We start from the raw sequence: 22,375 nt of genomic DNA, 5'->3' as shown, positions 1-22,375 counted from the left end.
AGGATGGAGGTTTATGCCCTTGACCAGAATCAAACTCGGGCACTCTATCCGCTGAACCAAACCAGCTAGGGAGGAACCTCTGGTTTTTTGTTGTTGTTTTTTGTTTTTGTTTTTGTTTTTTTTTTACCATTGAACTTGTTTTAATGTTTCTTCACAAATGGTGAAAAATACTAAAGTACAGACAAGGAATAATCATAATGTTGTGGCCAACATTATAAATATGGAATTATAAATTTAAAACACTTTCTGGTTTAAAAAATAAATCTGGTAGTCAACGCAGCTTGCGGGGTCTCTGCATCTAGTAGGGCCGGTCTCTGCGTTCCTGACGGTGTTCACCTTTATCCGTCTTTCCAGGTCCTCCACGCCCGCCTCTTCTTCCTCCCATCTGCTCCATCAAAGGTCCAGGAGGACCCCCAGGGCCACCTCGTCTTCCTCCACCAAAGCCACTGCGGAAGCTACCTCTGTCTCCACCACAGCCACCTCTGAACATTCCACCAGGACCACCGCGGTCCATGAGGCCACCTTTTCCTCCCCTCATGCCACCAGGGCCACCTCTGCTACGGTCACCGCCCTGGGGTGGAAAGGGTGGCGGGAGGAAGCCTTGAGGCTTCGGGGCCTTACACCGGTTGCATTCTGTTCTCCAGGCGAAATTCCGGTTTCCACACCCCGGATTGGGGCACTGCCAGTCTCCAGCTCGGTGCTGGAGGTTTCCTCCGGATGGGTTTCCTCGGGAGCCCCGGGGCCCTCTTGGGGGAAAGCCTCCTCTGTCTCCTCCATGGCCTCCCATGCGACCCATGGGTCCCCCGGGGCCTCCTGGGCCTCCCGGACCTCCACGGAGCGGCGGCGGCATCCCCCTGCCCTCTCGGGGTGGTATGTCCCCCTGCATGCTGTTCATTGGCGGCTTCTTCCGAGCAAGGGAAACTTTCAGCTTGCTTCCTTGAAAATCTTTCCCATCAAACCAGTCCACGGCCGCCTTGGCCGTCGGCGGGTCTTCATAGGACACTGTAGCATCGCCTTTGGGCTTCCCTGTTTCCTTGTCCAAGTAGATGTGGATCATGGGCTGGCCCGTCCTCTTGTTCATCTTAACAACTCCACACTGCTTGAAGAAGTCTGCCAGGTCATCTAGAGTCACATTGTCATTTAAACCTTGCACATAAATGGCACTATTGTCAGAGTCTTCATCTGGATCAACAGGTGGTCCTTCATCCATGGGTTCACCAGGCTTATTGAAGCCACCTCGCTTTCCAGCGCTGCCCATTCCACCGCGTCCTCCTCCCCGCCCACCTCTGCTCATGCCTCCACGATCAAATCCCCCTCTTCCCCTGCCCCGGTTATCAGGGCCAGTCATGCTCTGATTCTCTCCTGGTCTGGAAAATCCTCCAGACTCCTGCCCATAAACACCCATGCTACTGGGGTGGTCCTGTCGGAATGAACTCTGCTGCCCGTAGCTGCTGCTCTGTTGGCTATATTGACTTCGAGCCTGGCTGTAGGATCCAGTTTGGGGGTGGTAACTAGTGGGCGGCTGCTGCCCATAGCTGCTTTGTTGACCAGAGCTACTCGGCTGCCCATAGGTGTTCTGCTGAGAGTAACTGCTCTGATCATAACTAGTCGGCTGTGTAGAGGAATAGCTGGTAGGAGGATAAGATGGTGGTGATGTGACTGGCTGTATGGAGTAGCTCCCAGGTACCTGGGGATAACTGTAGTTACTCTGTCCATATCCCAGGCTGGGCTGGTTGTAACCCCCTGTGCTGGATTGAGGTTGACTGGTCTCAGCGGGTTTGTTACCATCCTGTGGTCTCGCAGGTGCAGTGGTTGCCGGCTGTTGCCCATAGGCTGAGTAAGCAGGCTGCGTGCCATACGCAGACTGAGCTGCATAGGAGGCCTGGGTGGTAGTGACCGTAGCAGTGGTGGTATCATAAGCACCAGTGCCATACCCCTGGACAGGCTGACTGTAGGCCTGGGGGGCAGCTGGAGTAGTATAACCTGTGGGAGGCTGTCCATAAGAAGTCACATAGGCTGTCTGCCCATAGGTAGCAGTGGTCTGAGCCTGGGTATAGCTGACATCAGTGGGCTGTCCATAGGTTCCATAACTTTGCTGCCCATATGCCTGCGTGGTCTGTGCATATCCTTGAGTGGGCTGGGTGGTGTAAGCACTGTAGCCCTGCTGGGCTGCAGCTTGGCTGTAGGTACTGTAATTCGTGGACGCCATTTTCTCTCCTTCCTCCCCGTTCTCTCAACGTCCGTCTGGAACCTCTGGTTTTAAACAAAAATATTTGACACCAGACAATGAGATATTCTAGAAGAAGATTCCCACAGGCAGCTTCAGACCAGCACTTCAGAGCACTTTGCACTTAGATATTCATCACCCCTTAGGTCTGGTTGGGATCCTGGTATCTGTATTTTTAGCAAGCATTTAGATGATGTGCATTTAGGGCAGTGATGGCGAACCTATGACACGGGTGTCAGAGGTGACACACAAACTCATTTTTTTGGTTGATTTTTCTTTGTTAAATGGCATTTAAATATATAAAATAAATATAAAAAATATAAATCTTTTTAATACTATGTTTGCAAATATCAAAAAATTTCTATATGTGACATGGCACCAGAGTTAAGTTAGGGTTTTTCAAAATGCTGACACGCCAAGCTCAGAAGGTTCGCCATCACTGATGCAGGGCAAGGCTAACTGAGGGACACCAGCAATAATGAAAGCACGTGTCTTGAAATAACCTGAATCCAAGTGATGATTGGCTTATGAGGTAAAGTCAAGGCCCTGCTAGAGTAGCCCCCAGAAAGCCAAGGGTGGGGAGCAATACCTCAGTGGCTCTCAGTTTGGTCCCACCTCCTGCACCAGTATCATCCCCACTCCCAGCTTACCTGGGGCCTGCTCCTTTGAGTGAGTCCCTGAAGTGTGTCTCCAAGAAGAGTCTCCAAAGCCAGTCTCCTACCAGTTAGATGCTTAGTAATGTGACCCTGGCCTATATATACCACTAGGAGGGTGAATCTCTTTAAGACCTCACCCACCAAAGCTCCTCCCTGGAGGTGGTACTTGTGGGCAAGGGTGGTAATAGGAGGATCTTCAGAAGTCTGGTTGATGAGATCTCCTCTTATTACTGCAGGCTAGGAGGGACTAACCTTGTTAATATGCATAATCTGATTTGCACCTTGGTAATCCTCCCTTGAATTTCACAACACCCTTTCATCCCATTTGACTGAGGAAGAAACTTAAATTAAAAGTTAAACCTTGCCTTAGCTGGTTTTGCCCAGTGGATAGAGCATTGGCTTGAGGACTGTAGTGTTCCCAGGTTCGATTCCAGTCAAGGGCACATACCCAGGTGGCAGGCTCAATCACCAGTAGGAAGTATGCAGGAGGCATCAGATCAATGATTCTCTTTCATCATTGATGTTTCTATCTCCCTCTCCCTTCCTCTCTGAAATCAATAAAAATATATTTTAATAATAATAAAAGTAAAATCTTTGCTTCCTTTTCAACTTGGGCCTGGCATAATGGCTCCAGCAAAGAAGGGTGGAGAGAAGGGCCTTTCTGCCCTCAAGGAGGTAGTGACCACAGAACACACCATCAACATCACAAGATCTCTCACCATGGATTGGGTTTTAAGCAACACATGAACTATATCTGCATGTTGATGTGAAAAACAAAACAAAAATCTGTAGATATATTTTTTTGTAAAAAGAAAATTGTAGGGAGCATTTGATATCTTGCTTCACAGCAATGGTCAACGTTTTGGGCTCAAATAAATGCTTATAAATTATTTATTTATTTTTTGTTAATCCTCACCCAAGAATTTTTTTCCATTGAATTTTAGAGAAAGTGGAAGAGAGAGGGAAAGACAGAGAGAAACATTGACGTGAGAGAAACAACAATAGGTTCCTCCTGCATGAGCCCAGACAAGGGCCCTGGTGCGGGAAGGGCCTGCAACCAAAGTATGTGTCCTTGATTGGAGTTGAACTCCGACCCTTTGGTCTGCAGATCGATGAGCTATCCACTGAGCCAAACTTGCTAGAGCTCTTATAATTATTTTTTTAAAGGAAAGTGTAGAACACAGTAAATAGTAGTCTCATATTATATTATGAAACAATCCTATATAATGAAAAGCTAATATGCAAATATACCAAACAGTGGAACAACGGAAAACCAAACAACTGGTGGTTATGACGTGCACTGACCACCAGGGGGCATGGGAGGAACATGGTGGGCATGGGCAGCAGGTGGCAAAGGGCAGAACATGGCTGGCATCGGCTGTGGTGGGATACTGGAGCAGATGAGCAGGGTGCCAGACCAAGGCAGAGCGCCAGTTGTGGTCATCGGGGTGAGCTTCTGATGATTACTGAAAATTGTTTGCTCCCATACTCTGGGGGCAGGTGCCCCACACACTGTAGTCCCACCCGGGACTCACACCTGCTACTGGAGCCGTCTATGCTCACACCCACTGCCACTGCCCAGTGCAGCCCCTATCGCTCAGTGCCATCAGTCGCTGTGAGCTGCTTCAATACCAGCAGCAGGTGGGAGTGAGGCCATGGCCAGCAGCGGATGAGAAAGGTGGCTGCTGACCCCAATTGCCCCTCAAGGTTTCTCCACGTCCCCCTGATCCTGAGGAGCGATCAGGGCAGCAGCCATCCCTCGCAACTGCGGTCAGATGCTGGTCCTAATAGCTCCATGCTGTCACTGGGTTTGAGCAGGGTGGGTGCAGTTAGCAGGGGGGAGAAGCTGCAGTGGGAGTGGGGGCTGCAGGGCAGACAGGAGACCAGGGACGTGGCAGGAGGGGCCAGGCTGGGGGGGGTGTAGGATGGCACAAGCCCCGTCCCTGTGTCCACCATGACCTCCCAGCCCACAGTTCCTTTCAATGTGCATGAATTTGTGCACTGAGCCCCTAGTTAATATATAATGAGTGTCTATGCTTGTGTATTGTGTATGATTAGGATGTTTTTGGATGGATACAGAAGACACTTAAGGATAGTCAGGCAGGAAGGGTATAAGGAGGTTGGGTGACCTCTCTCCAGGTGAGAGAGCAATTTGCTTTTCAGTGTGTCCTACTTAACAAGTGATTTTTACTAAATTTATCTATATTGTTCTAATTTTTAAAATGCTTCCCAACAAATAAACCTAAATGATGTTCATTGGAAAATAGTTACAATCCAGGTGTTAGTTTTGCTCACTAAGGAAAACCTTTATCCTAGTCCCTGTTTGGACACAGCCATTCCTGTGGAGGAAGTCCTCAAGTCACATGATCTCTGTTGTCTGGAGGGTCAGTTCTCTCATAGTGGGGACTCCGATGTGATCTGTGCATCCAGGCTTCTGGCTCAGCGCCCCACATCTACTGAGAGCTCATAAAATGTTTGTTGGATGGCTTAGTGGATGGAGCATTGGCCTGGAACTAAAGGGTCCAGGATTCAATTCTGGTCATGAGTACATACCTTGGTTGCAGGCTCTGTCCCAGGCCCTGGTCAGGGCTCCTGAAGGAGACAACCAATGGATGTGTCCTTCACACATCAATGTTTATCTTTCTCTCTACCCCTCCCTTCTATTCTCTCTGAAAATCAATGGAAAAAAAGTTGCTGGATGCATAGTTCAATGAGATGCCTAACTGGGATTGATGAGATCAGACAGACCTGGGTTAGAAATGCAGATCTGACTGTTTCCAGCCTCTCAGGCAGATGATTTTGTTGGGAGCAATGGGCAGATAATATGAGAGTCTCTATCCCAACCAAACCAAGGGCTTGCTATTACACCCATAGGGAAGCCTGGATGGCTGCTACCCCCAGGCTGCTTGGTAGAATATCAGTGCAGCGCAATGAAGGCATAACTGTCTGGCAGACCCTGTTCTTCCGGGGAGGCCTGGGCTGAAGAACCAAAGATGTGATCTGAGCATGGAGCCATGATAAGAAACCTGGGAAATGCACACTTTTTAATCCTTACCTGAGGGCATGCTTAAAGAGAGAAAGAGAGAGAGAGAGAGAGAGAGAGAGAGAGAGAGAGAGAGAGAGAGAGAGATGTCCTGACTAGGATGGAACCCACAACCGGGGCATATGCCTGACCAGGAATTGAACCCATAATGGGATGATGCTTCAAGCAATGGAGTTACCTAGCAAGGGCAATACTTTTTCAGAACAGAACTTGTATATTAACTCAGTAATTTTTATGGCATTAACATCATAGCCATCTCCCATTGAGCCCTGAGCTCAATTACATTTTAAGTGGTAGATTCAAACCCAAAAGATTTGGTTGAAGAGGATTGGTCTTGCCCTGAGCAGTGTGGGTCAGTAGAGTAATCGTCCCATACACCCAAAGGTTCTTGATTTGATCCCATGTCAGGGTAAATGCCTATATTTCCAATTAGATCCCAGTCATGGTGTGTATGGAAAGCAACCAATCAATGTTACTCTCACATCGATGTTTTTCTCTCTCTATCTAAAATCATACCAGGGTCCACCAGACACCTCATTTAATTATTCATCCGGCAGGCCTTGTATACGCCTTTGCTAAATGTGAGGCCCTGTGTTAGAAGCCTCGATGAAAAGATCCCCCAGGAGTTCCCACCATCAGAGACTGACAGCCCAGACAACAGAGAGAGGTGATGTGGTTTGAGACTTCCTCCATGTGGATGGCTGTCTATTCTGTGAATAGGATAGTGGGTTTCCTTTAACCAGCAACTCTATAACCTGGACACTAGCAATTTCCCAGTGAACACCAAATAAACTTGTGTGTGTTTTTTTAAAGGCATGATATACAATTTTTGTAAAAGCACAGATATTATACTAGAGTACACTGAAAAGCACATTGCTTTTTGCATCCAGACCTCCAGGCTTTCAGGCTACTATACTGCATTACCTTTTTTCAGTTTCTTCTGTAATTTCCAGGAATATACTATTAATAAACAAACATCCAAGCAAAAAAACCTTTTTCCTTGTTTTATTTTACATTATGAATGTGCTATGTACCTTGCAGTCTTACATTTTTTTGGTTTTTGCAACTTTACACTTTGTGTATGTGTGTGTGAGTGTGTGAGTGTGTGTGAAAGCGAGTTTACTTGTGAAGCAGTGAGATAGAAAATGGGCTACTCCTCATGTTATTGGAAAGGGTACCTGGCCCGGAACCAGTTTCAATGCGCCCACCCAGGAGTTTCTCGGTTCCGCCCCCAACCGAAAAGAATTCCCAACCGGAGGCCAGGAGCCTTTTACACCCCCCTTATTCCAGGGGAGGTTTGGGGAAATGAGCCTAGACTAGCCTGCTTCGGCTCACTAAGAAGTCAGAGAAAAGGGGGCCTTGGGGACAGGCTTGAGGGGGGGGGGGCAGGGGCGGGGTGTACCTGACATGAACGGGCACTGCCCACTGCTGCCCTGGTTTCAAGCCTCATGGGGTCCCTTAGAGTTTAGAAGATGCCTGATTGTGGGGGATGGGAGAGGGGGAAGGCTCAGGTGTGCTCCTGGGAAGGAGAGCATTCCTTTTACACTTTCTAATTGTATACTGGGCCAGTGTGGATCAGCTGGTTGAGTGTTGTCCTGTGCACTGAAAGGTCGACAGTTTGATTGCTGGTCAGGGCACGTTCCCAGGTTGTGTATTAGATTCACAGTTGGCATGGGTACGGGAGCCAACTGACACATATTTCTCTCTCACATTGTAACCAATCAATGTTTTCTCCCACATCGATGTTTCCCCCTCTCTGTCTCCCTCTCCCATCTTCTCACTCTAAAATCAATAAAAAAAAATACATATTTTTTAAAGTATGAGATATTTTTCCTATTTTCTATGTCGATCTATTTCGTGTATTGTTTTGAAATATTCAATGCCGCTTCAATGTAAAAACTATGAGATATATTTGTGGTACACTGTTTTTGGAAGGATCCGTGATGCAATGCTTTTATTTTGTGAAAATTTTATAATTGGAAAGAATTTGTAATGGATTCTCACACCTTTCCCTGGAGAAATGGGGAATATCAAATATAAATATTACAGATAAAACCAGAAAAGGAGCAATAAAACCACCTGTCTCCTGGTAGCTGCAAAACAAACACAAATATGCCATGCTCCTGGGAACAGAAGATCCCAAGAATTAAAATGGGGTCATGGCAGGGGGCAGGGCCACCTCTCCTGTGAGGTGTGTTCTCCCCAAGTGCAAGGGGTTTCCTCTGTGGGGGGGCAGTTTGACAGACATGAGCAGAGCAATGACCATGGACCAGCCCCAGGCCCAGAAAAGCAGCAAAACCAGAAAAGCAACACCACAGCTGACCTCAGGACCAGCTGCATTGAATAGTGACCCACTGCCCAGGTGAGGACCAATCAATCAGTGGAGACCCTGACCTTGAAGGACATACCTAGGAAGCTGATGTACATTCTATTGAGATCCACCCCTGGGACCTCCCTAAAGTCTCCACATTTAAAACCCTGGGCACGCAGGACCCAGCACACTCTCCCTCCTGGGAGCCAGCTCCTACTTTGCCCTTCTCTCTCCCCTCCCCATCCCAGAGGTGGCTCACCTTGACCTTCCTCACTTCTAAGCTCCAGGGACCCAACATTTGCCTCTACAAGTGTTTCCTAAGCCCATTTCTTCTACCTTTGTGATTTTCTGAACAAATGTTCTTTTATAGTTTGAAAAAAAGTAAACCAGGATCCTGAGACAGTCTAAGAACCATTGTTATGGTCACACTATATGGGGAAGACCTGACTCAAAATTTGGTTCTGGTGTCAAGACTGCTAGTGGCACAAACACAGCAAGAGGGTATGAAATGGTTTATTACTCACTTCATGAGGATTTATGTGGACAGGACGGTGACTACAGGTCCAAAAATGGCTGGAGAGAAGGGAGAAAAGCAAGTAGCTTGGGGTTTTTGGTTGGTTGGGGAGGCTCTGGGGAGCCAGTTCCTCTGCAGGCAGAGTCTGAGTTAGAACCGCCACCCACCTCTCTGCCTTGTGAGGAAGCACTGAGGCTGTCTGCATGGCTTGCCCAGATGTGTGTCTTTGGGCAGGAGGGTGCGGGGGAGGCAAATGGTGAAGCCAAGGGGATGAGGATTAAAAGACATCAGCACAGCCCTTGCTGGTGTGGCTCAGTTGGTTGAGTGTCACCCCATACACCAAAAGGTCACCAGTGTGACTCTCAGGGCATATAGCCCGGTTGTGGGATTGACCCCTAGCTGGGTTGCAGTAGGCCAATGGATGATTTTCTTTACATCCATATTTCTATCCCCCCTCACTCACTCTCTCTTCAAATCAATACAAACATTTTTTAAAAAAGACATCAGCAATCAGCAGAGATGGACACATGCCTTTTATTACAAGCACTCTCTATTAACACAGGAAGAGAGTAGATCACATGGAACAGATGACAAGGCGACTCATCATTCATCTTTGCCTATACGCATTACAAGTGATTTTGAAGAAGGTCCTAGGCACAATAGGGCTTAAGTTTTTCTGCAAAACTTTCACTGAAAGTATAAAAATGTGATCTATTTCTCAAATTATAAAATGAAACTTCTCCCAACTCATAGTCCAGAAAAATGCCTATCCGTTCCCAGTTGCCTGAATCCCATGTGACAGATGTATTAGTCCAGAGCTGAAGCTGCCAGCAGCTATTTCTTGGGGATGGTGGCATAGGAGCATTCTTGGGGAAAGATTCCTTACACACGCCTAAGGACCATGCCCCTGTGCCTCTTAATTCTAGAGGTTAGTATTTTAATGAGTGGATGAGCAGAGCAGATGGCCCAACCCAATGTCAGTGGTCATCATCCACTCCACTGAGGGCCTGAATAGAACAAAAGCTGGGGGAGGCTGAATTCTCTCTCTGCTGGATGAATAAGCCAGCACACCCACCTCCTGGCCTTGGTGCTGCTGGTTCTCAGCCCCTCAGACCCGCACTGGAATCTGTACCATCTGCTCTCAGACTCTCAGGCCTTCCAACTGCCCCACCGTCTTTCCTGGGTCTCCTGCTGGCAGACTGCAGACCATGGGACAGCTCAGGCCCCATAACCTTGTGGGCCACTGCTTTTTAATAAATACCTTTCCAGATACAGACTATTGCTTCTGTTTCTCTGGTAAATCTTTAATAATACACCAAGGAAGGAATCAGTATAATCTGGACTCTAATAAACTCAATTGAAAATTCTATCATGTTGCCTCAACACAAGTATAAAGAGGAAACAAAACACACAGGGACAGAAATTATAGGAATTAAAATAGACTTAAAAGACATACTATGTGTTAATATTTATCAACCTAATTTCATTTCACTTTGAAATATTTGATCACAATTCAACTGAAAGTTGGATATTTGAGGATTAAAAAAACCTGACTAATAATTATGTTACACTGAGATAAGGAATGACATTAGAAGTATGTACATTGCCCTGCCCGGTAGCTCAGTTGGTCCTAATATGACAAGGTTAGGTCCCAGGTCAGGGCGCTTAATAGGAGCAAACAATAAAAGCATAACTGAATGGAACAACAAATCAATGTAACTTTCTCTTACTCAATCATTCTCTCTCTATCTCTCTCTCTCTTTCTGTGTGTGTTTGTCTCTTTCCTTCCTATCCCTATCAAAATAATTGTTTGAGCAAAATAATTTTTACAAATATTTTAACATACAACTATGTAAATTAAGATTCACTTTTAAAATTATGTAATAAAAATTTAGAAAGTAAAATCATAGGTATGTCCTGCACAGAAATGGGGAAAGGTTGGTACAACTATAGGTATAAGTGCAAAAAGATTAGTTATACCATATGGGTTCTTCATGCATGAGTTCATATTTTCTCTCCAATTCTGGATACCTAGAATATTCTATAACGTAATTTTAAATTGACCTTTTGAATTCTATTTCAGTGATTCTTTGCTCTCTAAAATTTTTCTCCTACTCCCTTCCTTAGGCTTCATCCATGTCCCTTCACCTCAGAGTTCTCAGATCCATCCATCTCCTTTCTTTCTCATAGTTGTTTTAAACTGGTCCCCTTTTTCCTCCACTTCAAATCCATCATCTTCTTCCCTTTTCTCACTTCCCATTCCCACTAAACAAATCTCTTCTATGGAGATAAACTGAGATTAAGGAAATACCAAGGTTGGCATTAGAGTTCCATCTGCGTGTAGGTTATGTGGGCTGGATTTCAGGTCTGAACTGACTGCCTGTGTCCTGGGGATGGGTTTTTGGTCCCCTATTCTTTCAGAGACACATGGAACAAGGAAAATAACCCTCAGCTTCCCTGTCAGGTTGGAGTCAGCATACACTTCAATTTAGGTAAACCTCTTGGAACCTCTGGTTTAAAAAATAAACACACCTGACATTCTGAAAAGCCATTTCATACAAGGCTTCTGACCAGCTTTATCACACATCCATATTTGTTACCTTTTAGATCAGATGGGGGTCACAGTTACTGTATTTTTACCAAGTACTTAGATGATTTAGGACAGGCTCACATAAAAACTCCACAATAGTAAAAGCATGTGTCTTAAACTTACCTAAATGCAAGTTGAGGTCCAGGTCCTGCTAGAGCAACGACATAGGAAACCAAGGCTCTCCCAGAGCTCACACTTCCCGTGCGCACATACCCAGGATTCTCAGCTCACCTGGTGCCAGCTTTCCTAGGGCCAGTCTCTGGACTGAGTCTCCAGGACGGGTCTGGGATGGGTCCTGTACCAGTTGTGAAGTTAGAGCTGTGACCCTGGCATCTATATACACCACTGAGAACTTACCTCATCAACTGGTGGCTCCGCTCTGGAGGAGGGAATGTGGCAGGTGAGGCTTAGAAGCTGTTCAGAGTTGCTGGTGGATGGGGAAGGGGTGGATCTCCCCTGAGATAATCAGCTCAGCAGAGGCTTGCAGCTCTTCATTTGCATGATCTATTCTGGACTTTTGGAATTCCCTGTCCACACTCTCATCACCCTTTACTCCCATCTTTGCTCATTAAGAAATAGACAGCTGAAGGCTAAGGGAGGCCCATTTCTTTTCTCACCTTGGAATGTGAGAAGCCCACCAGTTTCACCCCGTCATCTCCAGCACTCTGCAGTCCTGCCCTCTCTTTCCACACTCAGGGCATGGTACCCTTCTGCCACAGCACTTTTGTGCAGGCAGGTTGGTCCGTGGCAGCCCCGTACTCCTTATACACTGTTTACCCCCTTGTACTGGCATTCTTTCTTCAAGTCCCAGCCTAATTTTTACTTTCATTGAGAAGCATTCTTTGAACTCTAAAATTTTTTATCAATTATTTTGGGTCATATTGCTTATTAGGGAATGTGGTTTTTACATTGACTGACAAAATTTTACCATTTCATTTTTAAAATTTATATATATTTTTAAATGCAGTGCATTTAGATGTTGATTTTGTTTTTAGTATATTCTTATTGATTTTAAAAAGGAAGGGAGAGGGAGAAAGAGAGAGAAACATCACTGATGAGAGAGAATCATTGATCAGCTGCCTCCTGCATGCCTCCCACTGGGGACCGAGCCCACAACCCAGGCATGTGTCCTTGACCGGAATCAAACCTGGGACCCTTCACTCAGGAGGGCGATGCTCCAGCCACTGAGCCAAACCAGCTAGGGCTAAATTTATTTTCAATTATGGTTGACACCCGCCACATTCTTTTAAAATCAAACATTTGCCCGGTCATTGTGGCACAGTGTCTGAGCAGGGACCTATGCACCAGGAGGTCAAGGTATGATTCCTGGTCATGGCACATGCCTGGGTTTCCCACTTGATCCTGTGAGGGTCATGCAGGAGGCAGCCTTTTCATATTTCTCTCATTCTTGATGTTTCTATCTCTCTCTCCCTCGCCCTGCCTCATTGAAATCAATACATAAGATATATTTTAACTAAAAAATCAAACATTTATTATATTTCCCAATCTATGAAAGTGATTCCTACAAAGTAAAACACTAGCACAGAATCACAGTTGATTCTAGTCAATCTCATTGCCAAGAACAGTCATTAAGCAAAGTGACATAAAAATGAATTAGTATACAAGTGACTTTGCTGCTAGATGACTAATGAAATCACTAAAAACTACTTCAATTGAGTTGTAAGCTCAGGTATTGTTACCGGGACACCTCTGGGTGGGCTCAGGCTGCCTGTCGCTGTGTCCAATAACGAAGGCAGGGTTGAATCATATTAGGCGTTAATTGAGAAGGCTAGACAGCCAAGAAGACAGGGTGCTTACAAGAATCATATCCTGTCTCCCAGCAAGAGTATTATAAAGGGGAAGGGGCTGGGGTGAGGAATGCAGCTATGTGCAGGCCTGGGGGTCCTCAGACATCAGCTACTGTAATTAGTCATCAGGCCATGAGATGATGTTGATGAGATGATGTTTTGACTCCTGGTGGGTTGGCTTGACCATGCTGGTGGGTTCTGCTTGTTGGATTCACAGTTGAGTCCACTCCTCAATCACTTCACACAGGCCTTGAAAAGGAAACTTGAAGAAAAACTTAACTCCCTGTTGATACATAAGAAACTTAACCCCTTATTCACATAAATATATGTGTTCTGAGATTAAAAATAACATGATTACTTTTCAGATTCATACAGGTGCTCTATTAGATTATAAGTCCCCCCTATCAGTATAAGACTGCTTTTGGTTCAGTGACCAGAGGAGACCAGAATATAAATTCCTAAAATGTCCTATTCTAAAAAATACCATCAATGTAGAACAATCATCTCCTTAAGTCAATTCCATTGGGATTCTGTTTCCCCCCACAAAGTGTCTCTGTCTTCTAACCTTTACTACACACTGAAATAGGATTTACAATCCCAACAGTGAATACATTACAAATAGGATAAATTAGCCCTGGAGAAGACATATATTTTCTGGGAAATGTTCGTAGAAAATGAATGTGAAAGGTCCTTTGGTGACAACTCAGAGGAAAATGAGGAAAGTGTTATATGATGCTGAAGAAAAGGTGGTTGTTGTTGTAAAGGGCCAGAAACCATAGCTTAGTTGTGTAGTACTGTTGTGTGGAAGGCAGACTTTGTAAGTGATAAACTGCTAAGGAGAGTAATTCTCTGGGGGTGGAGTCTCTATCATCTGGATCCATATTATTCCTATTTTAAGAATTACAGTTCATGTACCATGTATAACTGAAATTTAAACCAGTGATGTACTTGGGTTGTTTAAGTAACCATACCAACTGAATTTTGTGCCTGTTGAAACATTGTTACATATGAATTGCCTTTGTGAGTTTCTGCTATAAACAGAAACTCTCCCTCTCCCTCTCCCTCTCCCTTTCCCACACTCTAAAAACAATAAAAACATTTTTTAAATATATATTTGTATTGATTTCAGAGAGGCAGAGAGAGATAGAAACATCAATGATGAGAGAGAATCATTGATTGGCTGCCTCCTGCACGCCCCCCCACTGGGAACTGATCCACAACCCAGGCATATGCCCTTGACCGGAATCGAACCCGAAACCCTTCAGTCTGCAGGCTGACACTCTATCCACTGAGCCAAGCCAGATAGGGCTCAATAAAAACATTTTTAACAAACAGATCCTAAAAACTATTTTTTAAAAGGTAGCTAGGAGCTCTAGCTGGTTTTGCTCAGTGATTAGAGCATTGGCCTTCAGATTGAATTGCCATGGGTTCCATGGGTTCCAGGGCACATGCTAGGTTTTAGGCTCTATCCTCAGTGGAGGGCGTGCAGGAGGCTGCCGATCCATGATTCTCTCTCAACACTGATGTTTCTGTCTTTCTCTCCCTCTCCCTTCCTCTCTGAAATAAATGAAATATATATTTTTAAAAAAGGTAGCTCTGAGGCTACTTGTCAACAGAAGTCTCTCCCAATTATGTTTTTTATGCCATTATATTCAGACACTAGTTTCAATGATTCTTTTTCTAATGAATCACCATTTTTCAAAATAATAGTGCTTTATATTTCTAACAAATAAATGTTTTAAGATTTTACTTAAATATCTTCTTTATAGGTGACGTTATTGAACAACTGCTATAGGGTTAAGTCAAACTACTGTAAATTCCTATGGTAATATTTTTACCAGCTCTAAGGACTTTTCATTCTAGCACTCATCATTAATGTACATTTCACTGATGTCTAATTGGATTCAGGAGTTATGGCAAACAATAGCTTTTCACCTCATAGTACATGCATTCGTCTTCACCCCTTGCAGCGTAGGGCCTTGCAATGACTTCTAGAAAATGGAAAAAGAGAAAAGTGTGTCTTTTCTTGGTGTTGGCCTTCAATGCTCAGGGTGGCCCTTCAATGCTCCCTCTTTCTCTAGCTGTACTGACCCAGTGCTGTGACAACACATGACTGAGTGAGTTAGATCCATGGGTGGGTAATGGAGCAGCGCCCTGCTGGCTTATATTACACTTTGCAAGAGTAAGCATCTGAGCCCAGCCGGGTGTAGGTCAGCGGTTGAGCATTGACCCAGGAACCAGGAGGTCACCAGTTTGATTCCCGATCAGGGCATATGACCAGGTTTCGGGCTCGATCCCCAGTGTGGGGTGTGCAGGAGGCAGCCAATCAATGATTCTCTCTCATCATTGACGTTTCTATCTCTCTCTCCCTCTCTGAAATCAACAAAAACATATTTTTTAAAAAAGAGTAAGCATCTGAGATTACCACAGCATAGCATGGCTACTCTGGTCAGTGCAAGGGTTCTCTTGTACCTCAATAAAAGCTCTGCTGAGCATCTTTTTTAAGTTATGGAGACACAAATAGTACAGAGATATGCATAGTAAAACTTTATTTCCAAACATTGTAAACAATACCATACAGGTATCCATACAGAAGCATGTTCTCAAAGGTTGACAATTTCCCATAAGGTCAAAAATGAGCATGTGACCTTTACAGGTCATACAGTGGTTGTAAAATGTAGGTTTATAGCCCTGGCCAAGTGGCTCCGTTCCTTGGAATGTCTTGTCACACAACAAAAAGTGGGCAGGTTTGATTCTCAGTCAGGGCACATAGGCTTCGGGTTCAATCCATGTTCAGGGTGAGTTCAGGAAGCAACTGATGGAAGCTTCTCTCTCACATTGATGTATCTCTCACACACACATACCTCTCACTCCCTTCCTCTTTCTATATATCAATAAACATCATTAGGTGAGAATTTTACTTTATTTTAAATATATTTTTATTGATTACAGTGAGGAAGGGGGAGGGAGAGTTAGAAACATTAATGATGAGAGAGAATCCTTGATAGGCTGCCTCATGCACACCCCATACTGGGGGATTGAGCCCACAACCTGAGCATGTGCCCTGACTGAGAATTGAGCCAAACTGTGACTTCCTGGTTCATAAGTTGATGCTCAACCACTGAACCATTCCATCTAGGCTCAGATGAGAATTTTTAAAAAGGTATGTTTACAGTTGTTAGCATGCAAAAGTTTATTCTCGTATTATTTGTTATTATTGTAAATATTTGTAACATTATTGTCAACCTGCTTTTGCTCAGCCTTGCACATGACATTTTTAAAATATATTTTATTGATTTTTTACAGAGAGGAAGGGAGAGGGATAGTTAGAAAGATCCATGAGAAAGAAACATCAATCAGCTGCCTCCTGCACACTCCCTATTGGGGATGTGCCCACAAACAAGGTACATACCCTTGACCAGAATTGAACCTGGGACCCTTCAGTCCTCAGGCCAACGCTCTATCCACTGAGCCAAACTGGTTAGGGCCGTGCACATGAAATTTTTATAAAACAGGCAGAATATTATAAAACAGGAGACAAACGCAAGACGATTAGAATTCCCCAAAAAATTACATGGAAAATAATAGTCAATAGAATGTTTCTTATGGAAACTTCTGACTTAGGTCAGTCAAATCTACAACACAGCCTCCATAAAACTCAGCAAATGCAGCACAAACTGCAAGGACACCCTTGCCTAGAGAACCAGGGTGTGTTACCACACAAAGCCAGAGGAGGAAGCCCTGGTGGGGTGCTTCATATCTGGAAAAATCCTGCTCACAATGTCAATGGTGGTGACCAGCTTACATAGGCAGGGTGGAAGCCATGCAAAATTGGTTTCAAATGTTCACACTGATGATAACATATCAGAAGAATATGAAAAGTTTATTACTCACATGATGAGGTTTTCAGGGGAGAGAAGGGTGGATATTAGAATAGGTCCCAAAATGACTGAGAGCAGAGGGAAAGGGGTCTAGCTTGTGGTGTTCATGTTGGTTACTGGGTGCTGTTGTTGGGAGCCTGCTGACACTGATGGAAACTTGCTTGATTGGAACTTCCCCCCTGCACCCAAGGATAGAGCACCTGGACTTTCTCATTAGCTTTCCCAGGTGTAAGGTTAGGGAGGAGAGAAGGGCGAGTCCTTAAAGCTTTCAACATTCAAAAATCAAAACTGGAATCAGGATCTTTATAAGTATTCTTTTCAATAACAAGGGAAGAAACTAAGCACATACAAAATTTCTTCCAAATTGTTCATCACTAGACTCTGATGATACTGATTGTAAGACTTTCTGGAGAAGATGCAATGGAGAAATAAGGCATAAGTTTCTCTGTAAACATGTCAGTAAATGCAAACAAGTATGACCTGTTATTCAAATTATAAAATGAAACCTCTCCCAACTCATAGTCCAGAAAAATGCCAATCTTATGATGTTCTAAAAGGCCAAATATACCAGCCCGCTGCTTATATCGCCAGCAGCCATTGCTTGGCAATGGTTTTATGGGAGTATTTCTGGGGAAAGATTCTTTACACACACCAAAGGACCATGCACCTATACCTCTTACTTCTACCTGCCAAAAATGCCTGCCAGCATCAAATCCCTCAGAACTCAGGACAGCTGGGTAAGAAGTGTGTGCCTGGGGATTAGAAAGACCAACTGATGTCCTATAGGTCACACTTTTTCTATCTCTTGAGATAATGAGATTTGGATGGGCAGTTTCAGGATCCAGTGTCAAATCTGCCTGAAACATGTGGATCATTTTATACAGGCCCACATAATGTGGGGGGAGAGTGAAAATCTTCTTCTTTAATTCACATGAAAACACTGCTGGGGTCTCTAGCTTCTCATACCTATTGTGGATATCTTCAATACCTGTGAGTAAATCCACATCTGCTTGCAAATACTTCTCTGCTATTTCAGTTAAAAGCTTGTTTAGTATGAACATATGGTTTGAAACTTGCCTTCCATTTTCAGTTAGTTTTTCTTCAACATCCTTCTCTTCTATAAATAGACCAGCATTAAGTACACTGTGCTCTACTTGTAAGGAACACTTCAGTTCTTTACATTCATACTGCAATTCTTTCCTCCAGTTTTCCATCTTTTCCTGCACTTCAAATTCTTTTGCAATTTGGTTTTCATATTCCGTTTCAGCATCTTCAACCTCCACCAACAGCGCCCTAATGTATCTTTTGAGCTTCTTCCTGCAACTAGCAGCAGCTTCCTCAATGGGTATCAGGGAGTGATGCTGGTGGTCTAAGGGGACCTTGCAATGAGGACATAACAATTCCTGGGCGTTGTCACAAAAAAATTTCAAAACCTCATTGTGCTTCCCACACAGGGGTTTTTCTTCCTGTAATTTCCTCTGGCTCCCTGTGGTGGGAATCTGCTTAACAATCTCAATCATGTGACATAATTGGGTGTTCCTCTTCAATTTCCTGTCAGGACAGTGGTGAAGGCAGACAGGGCAGGGAAAGGTGTCCTGCAGACCTTCCCAGCGCTGGTGGATGCAGGAGGGACAGAAGGTGTGCCCACATTCAATTGTCACTGGGTCTCTCAGGTAATCCAGGCAGATGGGACAGTTGGCCTCTGCCTGGAGCTCAGTCAGGGAGGCCGCAGACTCCATTGTGCAATGAAGGTATCTGACCCAAGACAGTCTTTTTAATCAGTGTGATCCTCCAGAAGTGAGAAAAATGAGTATGTGACCTTGGCAGGTCATACAGACTCCCACCTGGAATTTAAGGGGAGTTCATTAAACATTAGTCTGCTGCCTCCTGCACCCCCTCTGTTCAAATTTCCAGAAGCTGAGGTCTGCTCTCTGTGCAATGCAGTAGGAGAGTCCAAAAAGAGTCCCAGTTTTCAGCTGATGCCCAGACTTCCTGTGACTCTTGCCTGTATTTAATGCCTTTTCCCCCAATTGAACATGGGCTGTGGAGTCCTTGTGGTCAAAACCCCAGCACAATCTAAGTGATATGTGGTTTCTGTGGACAGAACAATATTGCCATTTAAAGAACAGTTCAATCAGCGATTAATCCTTATATCCCTGTATGAAAAAGTACCTCTGGCTGACTTAGCTCAGTAGCTAGAGCATCAGTCTGCAGACTGGAGGGTTCCGGGATCAATTCTGACCCAGGGCACATGTCCAGGTTGCAGGCTCAATATCCCGCCCCTGCCCCGCAAGTAGGGGATGTGCAGGAGGCAGACAATCAATGATACTCTCTCATCATTGATGTTTCCATCTCTCTCTTTCACTTCCTCTCTGAAATCAATGAAAAATATATTTAAAAAAAAAAGAAAAAAAGAATATGGTTCCTTAAATGTTAAAAAGAAAAAGTATCTATGGTAAACAAAATTATTTACCAGGACAATATTTAAGGAGGAGTTAGCAATGAAGACTATCATCTATTTTGCAACTCTAAATGAATTAATTGTTGTAGGGAAATTTATCATTGGCCTCAACTAAAAAGAGTAACAAAATACATATCATAGAATTGTTGAGGAGAATACATAACACTATTTGTGAAGAAGTTTTGACAGAAAAATGAATCTAAATCTCCACAGAGTTCAAACCACCTATTTACAGGAAATATAAGAATGGAGAAACCTGTGAAGGATAATCTTGTTAAATTTAGGAGTCAACTTGATTGAGCCACAGGCGATGCAGATAGCAGGCGAAACACTAGTTCTGGGTGTGACTATGAGATTTCTGGGAGAGATTAGTATTTGAATCTGTGGATGAACAAAGCAGGTGGCCCTCCCCAATGTCAGTGGGGATCATCCACTCCACTGAGGGCCTAAAGAGACCAAAAACTGGGGAAAGGTTGAATTCACTCTGCTGGATGAATAAGCTAGCACACTCACCTCCTGGCCTGGGTGTTGTTGGTTCTCAGCCCTTTAGACCCACACTGGAATCGATATAATCTGTTCTCATTCTCTGCTCTTCCAACTGCACCACCTTCTTTCCTGGGTATCCTGCTGGCAGAATACAGATCATGAGATATCTCAGGCCCCACAACCTTGTGAGGCAATAATCTACACTAATAAAAGAAAAAGATGCTAATTGACTGTACCTTCACTATGCCCCAGGCGACGCCCCCCAGCCAATCAGAGTGACTATATGCAAATTAACCCAACCAAGATGGCAGCCGGCAGCCACGGAGCTAAAGCAGGAGGCTTGGTTGCCCTGGTGATGGAGGAAGCCAAGCTTCCCGCCTGCCCTGAGCCAGCTGTGGCGTCTGCTCATGGCAACAAAGTTTCAATTATAGAAGACAAATAAATCCCAGATACCTGCTTCCAGTCAGCCTCCATTGGGAGCTTGGGTGGCTGGGGGCCGTGGCCAGCCTGCAAACAGCCAACAGCCCCTCACCTAGGATGGCCACACCCTCATGGGGTGAGGGTCCCCACTTGGGGGCTTGGCCAGCCTGCAAACAGCCCTCAGCCCCTCACCCAGGCTGACCAGGCACCCCAGTGGGGACCCCCATCCTGAAGGGGCTGTGGCCAGTCTGCAAACAGCCATCAGCCACTCACCCAGACTGGCCAGGCACCCCAGCAAGACCCCCCTACCCTGAAGGGACTGTGGCCAGCCTGCAAACAGCCATCATCCAGTCACCCAGGCTGACCAGGCACCCCGGCAGGACCCCCCTTCCTGAAGGGGGTGTGGCCAGTCTGAAAACAGCCCTCAGCCCCTCACCCAGGCTGGCCAGGCACCCCAGTAGGGACCCCCACCCTGATCTGGGACACCCTTCAGGGCAAACCAGCCGGCCCCCACTCATGCACCAGGCCTATATAATCTACAATAATAAAAGAGAAACATGGTAATTAGCGTACGACCGCTACCTTTCCCATTGGCTAATCAGCATATCCTTATGCAAATTAACTGTCAGCCAAGATGGCAGCTGGCAGCCATGCACTGAGCGAGCAGGGAGGCTTGCTTGCTCCAGTGATGGCGAACTCCAACGTTCCCCGCCTAACTTGCCGGCCTCTCAGCTGCAACTCTAAGCAACTATGTTGCAAATATAGAAGCTAAACAAAACCCCAGAAACGGGCTTTCAGTCAGCTGGGCTTCAGCCAGCCAGACCGCAACATTGTATCAATGTTTTCAGCAGAGGCCTCAGAGCTAAAGCTGGCCCAGAATAGAAAAAAACAAAAAAAACAAAAAAAAAACAAAAAACGAAAAAAAGGAGCAGTTGGGAGCTTCAGTCACCCGCCAGCCTGAAAACGGCCCTCAGCCCCTCAGCCAGACTGGCCAGGCACCCCAGTTAGGGACCCCCACCCTGATCCAGGACACCCTTCAGGGCAAACCAGCCGGCCCCCCACCCATGCACCAGGCGTCTATTCTATAGAGTAAAAGGGTAATATGCCTCCCAGCACTGGGATCAGCATGACAGGGGGCAGCGCCCAAACCCCCTGGTCGCCCTGCGGCTCTGTGAGTGACAGGGGAAGGCGCCCCAACTCCCTGATCGGCCCTGCTCTGTGCCTGATAGTGGGGAGCTCCCCAATCCCCTGATCGCCCTGCGGCTCAGTGAGTGACAGGGGGTGGGGCCACAAACTCCCTATCTCCCTGCTCTGTTCGTGACAGGGGAAGGCGCCACAACACCATCCCCTCTTATTTTTTTTTCTTTTTTTTTTTTAGCCCCCTGTTCACCCACCCACCCCCCACCCCCACCGCCCCCCGCCTTAATCGGGGTTCTGGGGGGTGGGGAGCCCCCCCCCCCCCCCCCCCCCTCCCCTTCCCCCCCCTTCTCCCCCCCCCCCCCCTCTCCCCTCCCTTAAGTCCGTATTAAATAGAATTTTAATAGGTAATGATGAATTTGTTTTTTCTTTTTCCTTTTTTTTTTTTGTGTGGTTTTTTTCTTAATAACTATCCGTGGTGTTCCCCCCTTTCCTCCCCCTCTTCTTTTTTTTTTTTTTTTGTTTTTTTCTGTTTTTTTTTTTTTTATTTTTATTTTTTTTATTTTTTCCCCAACCCCCCCCCCCCCCTTCTCCTTTTTTTTTTTTTTTTTCTTTTTTTTTTTACCCCACCCCCCCCCCCCTTTCCTTTCCTTCTCTTTCTTCTCTCTCGTCCCGTTAAGTTTTTCTTGGTTCTGTTGCTTTTGTTTTTTGTGGTCTCTCGCGGCTTGTCCCCCTTTATTTTTTTCCTTCCCAACCCCCCCCCACCCAACATCCCAAACAGGTTGTTCCATTTACTTCGCCTCCAATCTTTTCGATACCGACCGTAGTTGCGCCGCCCCAA

The 22,375-nt window shown here is 45.4% G+C and overlaps 1 protein-coding gene and 1 pseudogene across 1 annotated transcript; both read right to left on the bottom strand.

Annotated features, from left to right (window-relative positions):
• Nucleotides 1–121: 121 nt before the first annotated feature.
• LOC102430993 lies at nucleotides 122–2,240 on the bottom strand (annotated as a pseudogene).
• Nucleotides 2,241–17,404: 15,164 nt separating this feature from the next.
• LOC102435160 (putative tripartite motif-containing protein 75) lies at nucleotides 17,405–18,790 on the bottom strand. The gene has a single exon (XM_023752862.1). It carries the CDS (start codon nucleotides 18,767–18,769, stop codon nucleotides 17,405–17,407), a length of 1,365 nt encoding a protein of 454 aa, XP_023608630.1. The 5' UTR covers nucleotides 18,770–18,790.
• Between the last annotated feature and the right edge of the window lie 3,585 nt (nucleotides 18,791–22,375).

Source organism: Myotis lucifugus, unplaced genomic scaffold, assembly GCF_000147115.1.
Source record: "Myotis lucifugus unplaced genomic scaffold, Myoluc2.0 scaffold_1, whole genome shotgun sequence".
NCBI classification, from domain to species: Eukaryota; Metazoa; Chordata; class Mammalia; order Chiroptera; family Vespertilionidae; genus Myotis; species Myotis lucifugus.
Note: the sequence above shows the minus strand (reverse complement) of the source record. Positions and strands in the feature narration are given on the sequence as shown.